The sequence below is a fragment of the Schistocerca nitens genome, chromosome 5 (assembly GCF_023898315.1).
Source record: "Schistocerca nitens isolate TAMUIC-IGC-003100 chromosome 5, iqSchNite1.1, whole genome shotgun sequence".
In the NCBI taxonomy this organism is placed as follows: Eukaryota; Metazoa; Arthropoda; class Insecta; order Orthoptera; family Acrididae; genus Schistocerca; species Schistocerca nitens.
In genome coordinates this window covers 578,842,084-578,853,672 of record NC_064618.1, presented here as the reverse complement: position 1 = coordinate 578,853,672, position 11,589 = coordinate 578,842,084, and the positions used below count along the sequence as shown (strand labels likewise).

Genomic DNA, 11,589 nt, shown 5'->3' with positions numbered 1-11,589 from the left:
AATGGTACACTACTAAAAAAAAAGTCAAACAGAAATAAATTCAGTTTATTATGTTTAAAATGATATTCGTTTGTGACACTTTTAAAGTGGCACTAAAGGTTATTTTGGCGAGTAAAAGAGGGACCGAAGTAGTAACGAACTGTTAACACTGCCACGGAACTGTTTAGTGGATTACTGGACTATATGGAGGACAGTTATGGAAGGAAAAGTGTAGATGAAAAGCGTAGTTCAAGCACTTGATTCTGTTAGTCAGATTCAGGAATGCAAACCAGAAGTATGGAAGGATTAACCACATTACTGTTTCTACGTAATTGACAGTGACGCAGTAGGCTACTTCTGTGCCTCGTAGACAGCTCAGTATGGAGCAACGTGTAGTGCGGGCTTCCCATGCGGAGTCACCTGAAGACGGAGAGTGCAGTCCTCTGCTCGGCCAGACTGAGTCAGCGCCGGGGTGCGTAAGCGCCGGAAGTGCACCTGAGCGCCGGCCCGCTCGCCGGAAGTGCCGCAGTCCGCTGCCTGCAGATAGTGCGCCCTGCTCCCGATACAGTATAAAGGGACCGCCCACAACAGGGGGCTTCAGCCAGCAGACAGGCAGAGCGACATGAGGTGCCTCTGGACGCTGAGACTGTTGGCAGCCGCCGCCGTGTCTGCACTGCGCGGGGCTTCGGGGCTGCCGGCGCCGGCCTTCCTCAGCACTGGTGAGCCTCCACCGGCGGGGTACGAGTCCCCACCGCTGAGCGCGCCTACTGACGCTTTAGTTTCTGCGCTGGTTTCTTGTGGCTCAAAAAAAAATTAATTTCTTAGACGATATTGGTTTTATACAGGGTTTCTCAGTTTCACAGTTCTTCTGTAGTGGTCAATCCAAGGATTGGTTTGCAACAGCTAGAGTTGTAGCTTGTCTCCATTCTGTGCGTCTTTCACCTTTTCTCTTCATTTCTTTATAGGTGTTACATCTCACATCTTTCACGATTTGATCCATGTACCTCAGCCGTGGTCTTCCTCTTGGTTTTTTCCCTCGACATATCCATCTGTGATTGTGTTCAGGAGTCCTTTATGTCTTAATAGATGGCCTGTAAATTGAACTCTTCTTTTAACAATGAAACTCCAGAAGCTTCTCTTCTCACTTGCTCTTTCCAGAACCACTTCGTTTGTGACCTTGTCGATACATTTTATTTTGAGCATGCGTCTATGGCACAACATTTCAAAGGAATTTAGCCTCTGGTCTTTCTCTGTCCCGAGAGTCCATGTTTCACACCCATAGCATTGGACATTCCACACATATGATTTCAAAAACCTTTTCCTGATTTCAAGGCTGATGCTCTTAGATGTCAAGATGTTTTTCTTCTTGTTAAAAGCAGCCTTTGCTTGAGCAATTCTACTTCTCACTTCTGCCTCGCTCCTTCCATCCCTGGTAATATTACTGCCCAGACAAGTAAATTTATCAACTTGTTCAAGCAGTTCATTGCCTAGATGAACTTGGACTTTCACTTGATCTTTTTTGTCGCTATTTTGTTAGATTCGCATTGGGCAGTGGGATATTTTAATTAAATTATATACTGGTTCTAAGCAATTACTACAAATCGTAGTTACCTCAGTGAGATGGTTGCAGTGGCGGCTGAACGGGTATCGCCCAAGCTATTTTTTCGCATTCATACGATACGGCAGTTTCACAGAAGTTTTACATTTAAATCTAAGTCGCAAGCCACCTAGCGATGCGATCTTTATATAGCACCGTCACTTCTCAGCTTCCCTGTTACACTCACGAGTGATTGCTGGTAAGGCTCCGTGTGAGCTCGAATCTCTCAAATTTTACCTTTATGTTTGTTCCACGAGGTGTACGTAGACGGAAGCAATGTGTTGGCTTACTCTTCTAGAAACGTACGATCTCTGAATTTTTGCAGTGCTGCAGAACTCTTGCAGCGTCTACACTGCAGAAGGATGAACGTGTTGGTGACGCTTTTGCCATTACTAGAAGAATCTGAGACGAATCGTTTGGATATTTCCTCTGTCAATCGGATCTAAGGTCCCAGCTTGCCGAAATGTGTCTTCAAGTATCGGTAGGACGAGAGTTGCCAGTTGAATTTTCAAAAATTCTACAGACTAATATTTTGTTAAATCCAAAATATCATTCTCTCGGAATAACTGTCTTGAATTCGTGTTTTAGCGACCGTGGAAGTTTGGAATATTTCATGCTCTGATTTGATTGGCACTGGGCAGTCGGATATTTTAATTAAATTATATACAGGTTCTAATCAGTTACTACAATTCGTAGTTACCTGGGTGAGACGGTTGCAGTGGCGGCTGAACGGGTGTCGCCCAAGCTAGTTATTCGCAATTCATACGTATGACTCACCCACATTTCCGCTTGAGAAACTGTCAATAACGTATAAAAAAGATTAGTGGTATTGAATAGTAAGACATGAGTCAGTTCTTAAACGAAAATAAGTAATTATCCTCACTTACAAGAGTTTAAAATTATACCTTAACAGACCAAGGCCAGCAGGAGCAAAGTTAACGAAGTTAGTAAAAAAAAAAGTCAGATGATTTAGAGATGTTGCTTCACAAATACTTCGTAATTTCGTCTTATTCTTATAAACTGTAAAACACTATCGATTCCTATTTTACATATAAGACTTTTTTCTTAATCATCAGTTGCCCATTGCACAATTAGGTTATTGTATTTAGAGAAAAAGTAATTTCACTGTCACAGGAAAAAAATACTATTACGTTGTTATAAATTCCTGAGGATTTTTCCAGTGAATCTGTCTTGCGTCCTCTCTATAATTAATTCTATATGGTCGTTACACTTTACACATTACATGTGCACACTCCTAGATATTTTGAATATGTGAGTGCTTCCAGCGCTTTTTTGACAATCGTGTTATTATACAATAATGCGTTTTTCCTCCTGTTCAAACGCAACCTGTTGCACTGCCGACTGCTAATCCGTGCACCGAAGATCGATCCTCTGCAAGTCTCTTTGCATTTCGTTACAACTTTATGGCCTTGCGACCTCGCAACAGCCAGTGAATAGTTCTGGTCCTTTAACACTGCCTTGGTGTACTCCCGAAGTTAATTCTACATCTGAAGATTTCTCTCTGTTGACAACGACGTACCGTTTTCTGCTTCCTAGGAATTGTTCAGTCCAGTTACAAAGTTGGTCTGTTATTCCGCACTCACCTATGTTGTTCAATAGATGACCGTGCGGAACTGGATGAAACACCTTCCGGAAGTCAACAAACAAGTCTTCAGCTTGACTGTCGGTATCGACTGCTTTCTGTCTCGTGGACAAACAGAGCGAGCTGAGCTTCATCTTCCACTAATCGTTTCATCTTCATGTAACTACGATATTCAAAATCCTCTATAATCTACTGTTTATTTTGCATATTCTTCACCTGTTCGTATTACTTCATTATTTGTTCCTATTATGTACACTTTTTACTGCTTGTGCCATCACTAAATTAAACATTCTTGGACGTCATATCAGGTATACCACCAACTTGTCACACTCAGATATACCATCAACGTCCCTCTTCTTCTCGTAAAGTCTTGGATAGATTTGTTTCCTCGCATAATCTTTTTGGTACTTGTTCATTTTGTACTCTATGTATCCATTTAATTACTAAAATTCGACGATAGCCCCTTATTTTAAAAACTTACAGTTTCTCCATATCCTTAACTCCAATGGCCCAAGTTTCACTTTCGTACAATGGTGCACTGAAGACGCACACCTTCATGAAGTATATCTTCATCTCCAAATTTCGTACAAGTACAGCCTTTTTACTGAAGAAAACCTTTTCCGCCTACGCCAATCTGCTATTGTTAAACTTAATTTCCTAGACAGGGGAATTATTTCCTTTACTCCTTTCCTATTTTGCTCTAGACTTTAAGTAACAAAAATATCTGCACTGCATTTATTTGTTAAACCGTCTCCTCCTTGCATGATATTTCTTACTGATGCAAGCTTATAAAGGTGTCGTTCTTTTAGTTTACTTTTATTTAACTTCCTTTCCAATGAATTACGTATCTTCACTTCACAACCCACATACAATGAAAATAAAATTAGAAAGGTATAAAAGGAAATGTCCATGTGACACTAATATTTCCAATTTACTCATAATCGTCGACTTTGTCAAATTTGATGGCAATTCCCGACATAATTGTAAGGGCGCGATCCTTTATCAATGAGAAAAGATACGTAAAACAGTTGGATGGGTTTCACAAAAATATTGTTTAGTGGTTAATCATTTCGTACTAAAATTTGGTAAATAGCCACATTAGTTAGTCATTTATAGCTCATAAATCCTCTATACTACTGTTGACTCGCTTGCAGAATATCTCAAGAACTTAAACACTTGGAAACACATGTTATTCATTTCACAATTATACACCTTTTTAGTAATCGTTAGGCTTTAAGTGGTCCAGATGCTGCTCTGGAGGCCTGACTATATACCATTCATTTGGTTCCTCAATCAGTAGCTTTCTGAGTTAAGAGGTGAACAGTGGTTGCAAACAATCATGCTCCATCAAGAAGGACATACTACTGTTGAATAGCTTCAGTCATTTGAACAGTGTCGCATTGTTGGCCTGCCAGAAGCTGGGTGGACATATTGACGGATTGCTACACATGTTGGTCATAGTGTATCGGTGCTGTGTCGAGAGGCACTCTGATCTCTCAACCGATGAGAGTAGGTTCTGTCTATAAGAGAACGATGAACATGCACGTGCATGTCCTAGACCTGGTGTGATGCCTATTCGCGACTGCATTCCCCCACGAAAACAGTCCCCATTCCAGTTTTCTGATGCGGGAGGCCGTCAGTTACAACACGCGGTTGCATTTGGTGTTTCTGCAGGGTAAAGTAACCTGTGCCCTCTACGTTGAACGGGTTGTTATTCTTTCTTCAGCAGGATGTGATGTGCTTTTCAGCGGGGCAATGCACGTCCACATATAGCTACTGCGCCGCAACATGGTCTTGGTGGTGTGCAACTGCCCTGGCCACAAGATTATCAATCTGTCGCTAACTGATACGTATCGGAAATGTTTTATTTGTTCGTGTACGAAATACATCATAAAATAAATAGCTACTAAAAATTCAAGTACATAATTTAAAATGCAAAATAGATATGTTTCTATAAAAACATACAAGTAAAATGCAAAGCATAAGATACATTTTGCTTGGTGATGGCTGCAGCCATCTCGGTATAATTCAGTTAGTCCTCTTGAGTGCACACTCTGGTTGCCCCCACTAATGGGCATCTTAGAAGCTGTTCCTCTGTTGGTGTTTCACAACAATTACACTTGTAAGTTTTGCGTAGCCCCACCTTCCCATGCCCGTACGACGTCAGTTCAACGTTTACCACAGTCGCCCTTTAGGTCGGAGCCTCTGATAAAGACTCCTGGATATTCTTCTTGCCATAATGATTTTGTGGAGGTTCCAGTTGGTTGTACTGGGTATATGAAACTTCGTCTGTGTACTGATGTATTGATACGACTGTTAAGGCACGCTTTACTGAAACATGTGTGTTTCATTTGGTCTGAATTTCTCGCATCACTTGTTAATAAAATGACCTTGTCCTTGACAGTGTTTTTCTCCGGCAGTAACATGTTTAACGAAGTGCAACTATGATTACATCGGGACAAGCGTGGGCGTATGCGACAATAGGAACCCAAGGTTTGCACCCTGACAGTTATTACCTGGCTTCGCAGAGGCATGAAATGCTCAAAACACAGCTTTATAGCACCATACAGGGTTCACATCCTGATGTGGAAAGTCTCGCCGAAGAATTGAATTATTTGAAGGCTCTTTTCCGTAAGAACAGGTAACACTGCACACTTCACTGAAAAAATACCACAGATGTAAACAAGACCTGGAGAAGGCTATAGATACCCCATTCGACGGCGCACTATTCAGGAAAATAGGACGCTTTCTGAAACACAAGATCTACTAATTAGTATCAAGGGAGACCTCTCACTGTGTAAACCTTACGTCTATGAAATCCTTTGCCAACGCGAATTTAAAAATATACTGCAGAATATTCGTACAATTGAATGTCGCTTCCGTGACCGCTCGACTAATGCTGCAAAATGTTTTCCTCTTTCGCTGCCTTTTGCAGTCGGTACTCGCAGCAGTAGCGCATATGGACCATAATATGGTGTGGTTATTTTACTGATTTGTTGAAATAATCTCGAAGGTTAGCTTTCAATGTTGTGGATTATTTACGATAAAGTAAAAAACGGTAGAGCAGCGAAAAGACCATGATATGCAAACAGTTTATGACCATTGGTCCACAAAACACAGCCATAAGAATCACATTATGTGTTGTTAAGGTCGTGCCTTATCTCTTCTGAAACCTGCTGAAGAAGACACCGTGACTTGTGTTGCTAAGGATTAGCCTTAACAGGAATGTGGACTTTCCGGAATTACAGAGAGAAATGAAAATCGATGACATGTTAAATAGGAGACAAATAATGTTGCATTAAGTTCTGATTAGCAAAACAGTGCAACATCCATTATAACGAGACCATTTTACTTCATAGTCTGTATCGTACTTTGTAAATAAATTAGACAATCACATACAGGAGGAAGGGGATCCGAAGTCACCCCTGATTATTCATATTTTTTGTTCTGTCATTTGCTTAAATCACACAAGGCAAAGTCTGGGATGGATCTTTCAAAAAGTCAATGGCTGGAGCTAGAATCCCGGCTCTTACGACTCCATCATCTAGGGGATACTAAACTCTGTTCTCGGTAACCTTGCTGCATAAAATTAGAATGAAACATCGAATTTCCACTGTAACTGAATCACTGTACATCTACATCTGCATCTACATGATTACTCTGCAATTCACATTTAAGTGCTTGGCAGAGGGTTCATCGAACCACAATCATACTATCTCTCTACCATTCCACTCCCGAACAGCGCGCGGGAAAAACAAACACCTAAACCTTTCTGTTCGAGCTCTGATTTCTCTTATTTTATTTTTATGATCATTCCTACCTATGTAGGTTGGGCTCAACAAAATATTTTCACATTCGGAAGAGAAAGTTGGTGACTGAAATTTCGTAAACAGATCTCGCCGCGACGAAAAACGTCTTTGCTTTAATGACTTCCATCCCAACTCACGTATCATATCTGCCACAATCACTCCCCTATTATGTGATAATACAAAACGAGCTGCCCTTTTTTTGCACCCTTTCGATGTCCTCCGTCAATCCCACCTGGATGCTAACATTACTTTACACTCACAAACATCACAGCCCTTATGTCTGTGTAACCTCCATGTTGTACACATTTTATATCTCCTATATAATCTCATTGTACTGTGGACGCATAGCCATAGCTTCACTATTAGCAACACTTCACAAAAAAGTTAATTGTTTGTTCACAAAGTAAATGCATTTATCCTATGTTTTCCATTTCTCAGAGTATGACTAATGTGAAGCTATTTATAATATATCCCACAATCTAAACAACTGCTACAATCAGTTCTTGCTAATGCTATTTTCGTATTTCATGTAAATACTTAAAAAAAATACATGAACCTGATAGGATTCAAACATGTAACCTCTTGTGCTACGGTCACATGCTGCGTTATCCGTTGCACCACAGAATCCCTGACAGATGCCCCTTCTCGTCTGAGTGTCTTCTACACAGTACATCAGCACTAAGTTTTACCAAGAATAATTTTTTTGTGCTTTGGTTCGTAGCTCATGACTGATATTCAACTATCTAGTTATAATGTAAGGACTGATTTGCAAATGTTCTACAATTCCTTAGTTTTGAGTGAGTTTAATGTATTTTTGGGAACAGAGAAAAGAATGTCCATTGTTGCACATATCGCCATTCTAAATGGGTAGAGCATAAACGACCAACTTTCACATGGCTTCCACTATCAGCATTCACAAAATTCCTTTCTGTTGTTGCTTAAAAGTTGTAATTGCATTTTTCATCACTAAATAGCTCAACTGTTTGCAGCAAAAATATGTAAAAACCTCGTTACTTTGTCTAACACTCCTATGACGCAAGTATAGTGTCGTCTTACTCCTAGCCTGTGACTTTACCAGAGCATAAATTTTTTAAGCTTTAATTACATAAAAATGACAGACATTTAGTGAGAATACTGACTGTAAACGCTATTTAAATGTTATAATCAATCAGAATAAAACCATCTGAACCACATTTTAACACAGAAAAATACCCTATCAAATATTTTTACGTGTCGCAGCATGTGGGGTACAGAAAAATTTATTTTAACCAATACTTACAAGCTGTGGAGAACTGTGTGTACACAATTTTGATGCAGTAAACGGTTACCTCTACCGATTCAACTACTTAAACTCATCACTTTACATTATTTGAACTTTACTAAACAGCCCAAGATATATGTTCCAGTTACATCAGCAATTAAAATTTAAATGTGTTTTCACATCACAAACTGATGAAATTTTAATGGTTTGCTTCTCCTTGTGAAAATAAGGGATCCAAACTTTCGCCAAACTTCTCGAATTTTCTGACCCCTTAAAATTACAGTTATGTGAATACGTAAAAATCACATAGCCTTCCACTTCACATGGCTTCCACTATCAGCATTCACAAAATTCCTTTATGTTGTTACTTAAAAGTTGTAATTGCATTTTTCATCACTAAATAGCTCAACTGTTTGCAGCAAAAATATGTAAAAACCTCTTTACTTTGTCTAACACTCCTATGACGCAAGTCATATGAGGATGTCGCGATAAATTTCTTTCTTATCTAACTTTTTCTTCCGTTTACTTATTTTATTCTTTTTTTTCTAATGCGGAGAAATCAGTCTGCATTCCAACATTACGTAGTCCCACCGTTTAAGTATGTCACCTCGGGGAAAAGCAGAATGATTTCTTTGAAGAGACCGGTACACAATATTCCTCTCCCGCTCTTCCCCAAATGAGAGAAGGCCTGTTATTCTTTAATAATGTCAGCATCCACCGGAAACTAACCACTAACCTTTCGCATTCGTTCCTTAGACAGGAGAGGAAGAGTTCCAAGAAAGTGTGCCCGTCATCACATGTCGACGCAGGAAATCGATCAGTCGGGCGTATAAGCATATTTCGTGTAACATACCCAGTTGTTGAATAACCCTGTTACACGATTTGACAAGTGCACTGATACGATACCGATGGACAGTTTCTTGTGAAAAAGGTCGATAGACTGCATGCAATCGAACATTGTCAGCACCTGAAACATCTTCTATTTGGTCTTTTCAAAATTCGTCCGCTTTTTATATATACGCTGGTATTCATGGCGCTAATCTGGTTAAGGTACTGCTGGAGGAATGAACTTTGAGCTGTGACCATATCCACGCCTTTGTAATTTGTTTCTTATCGATGATTCTTCTCTTAAAACCTATACCGATCTTCAGCAGCTCGTAGTTTCATAATTGTGCATCTTTCTGCGTCATGTTCCTAACACAATTTTCCATTGTTCTTGGCAGTAGTGTAGTCGCGCTGTTTCTTGCATTTAACGGTAGTACGAATTTTCTTATGCCATTTGTATAGTATTCCTACTACACTTTTTGTATTGCTAAGTCTTATATGTCCTGTTGAGCCAGTCCCTATGCTCCTTTACAATACTGTGCATTTTATTCGTGTTATCACTGCTTGTTCTTAACACATTATGTACTGAGTAAGCTATGCGCTTCTTTAAAGAGGTGTTTTGAGTCTCATTTACTTTCGTGCTATATAGTCTGCTATCGTTAGTATTACCATTCATGACCCACGCAATTTTATTCCTCGTATGAATTATTTCTCGCTTTCATCGCTCCTTTTCGACACGCAAGCCAAACTTACCTGCGATAATCTGTAAACATGCTCTACACTCTCCACGATACGATTTTGTCTTTCATGTTCTTCCATGTATGTTACTGTCAGTTGCTTTTGGTAGGTGTTACAAATAACTCGACTGATTTTGTACTTTGTGATAGGATCAGGATTTTCGAGGTATCACACTCTGCTGTAGTGTGGCTGAACGAAGGATCATACGTACTATGAAGATATCTGAATATTTATTATTCTCTCTTCAATTACTAGCCACGAATGTAGAAGTGCTCCGCTGTTATATTTTATTTCTGGAACCAAATATCTTCACCAAGCAGATTTTAATTTTTTACCTGCCATTCAAAATAATCTTATAATGGAATTCTACAGCGTATTTAAGTGAGGTAAGTAAATCGTCAAGCTCGTTTATTGGAACCCGTCACGGGAAAGACTGACTTAGAACCCGGTGTTCCAGGTGTAGCGGTTGGAGAGGAGATGCCGGCGTTAGCGTACGCTGGTGCGGGGACTTTCCATAATGGGTTGTACACCACAATGTACGACAACTTTGGAGAACCTTTACATAGCTTCTGGCCTTTGGACGGACTCTGGAACGGCGCAGAACTAGCTCCCTGGCGGGCCACGAATACTTTCAGGTATCGTATGAAGAACGCTCTGGGGAATGGATTGTGCGGAATTAATGACCGACTACAGGGCTATGGCGAATCATCCTGGTTTTGGAAGTTACCACTTTTTTCTTTCTTATCGCCGAAACTAATAGACAGCCAAGCTACTTTTGAATGTTAATTCACGATATCTTATTTTATAGACGAATTTCTCTCATATGCCTCACCGTTATAGAAGATTAATTAGAAATTACAGTTTTTCCACTTCTTGAGCTTTGAAGTATACATTCCTTTTAATGAACATCATGAAATTTTTTTATCTGTTGCGACACAAGCAGACGCTACCTAAAGACTTATGGTAATCGCACCTGATAGGCACATAGCAGAACCGAATGGGATTCTCTTTGTTTTATCTTTTCCTGTTTATGAGAAGTGATTATGGTGCAGAATAAAATTTATCCCACAAAGCTTCCTATTATATTAATTTTTGTGTGTTATCTTACTTCTACAGTGTGTTTTATTCTGTTTCTAGTGAACAGAAGAAACTGTGGTTTATTATAAGAGATAGATCCTCATATTGTAAAACACTTTGGTAGCCTGTTTCTAGAGGTATGAAGATAATACCGTTTCGTTTCAAAATATTTTTAGTTGTTATTGCAAACATTCGACGTAGTACTAAACTACCCTGTCTACTGAGAAAAGTTACCAATTTACTTACATTCATAAGTAAACAAATGTTTATATTTTGCGATAACTGTAGCTTTTCCTTTCCTTCTCGTTGCGTTTACACAAAGAACAATAATCTGTATTCTCTATACTGCTACCCGAGTCGATAGACAAATCTTAACTCTTTGTCTCCTTTTTTCCTTTCCTCCTTCTGTTCTTCCAGAACAAAGAAAAAATTAATGAAAATAAAAAATGGTAATCGGGAATTTGTCATTCGAAACTTGATTGCTTCATAAAATAGCACGACTGTCCTTAAGGCAGAGAATATACATAAAGCTTAAAGTATCAAGAAAATATGTGTGTATACAGGGTGTAAAAAATTATGTATGTAAAGTTTTAGAGTGTCAAAAGGTTCACATATCTCTAGTGAAGAACATGCGGCAGTTCTGTACGAAGATTTTTTACACCCTAATCAGAAAGTAAGTGTACTAGATTTGTATATTTTT

General features: G+C 39.4%; 1 protein-coding gene across 1 annotated transcript in view; it reads left to right on the top strand.

Moving 5' to 3' along the window:
- The first annotated feature begins 576 nt into the window (after positions 1-576).
- The window catches only part of LOC126259814 (uncharacterized), a 33,453-nt gene continuing 22,440 nt past the window's right edge, over positions 577-11,589 (top strand). Inside the window, exons 1-2 of the mRNA XM_049956852.1 lie at positions 577-698; positions 10,270-10,447. Coding sequence (XP_049812809.1) covers positions 602-698; positions 10,270-10,447 — 275 coding nt within the window. The 5' untranslated portion in view covers positions 577-601. The remainder of the gene's footprint in view (positions 699-10,269; positions 10,448-11,589) is intronic.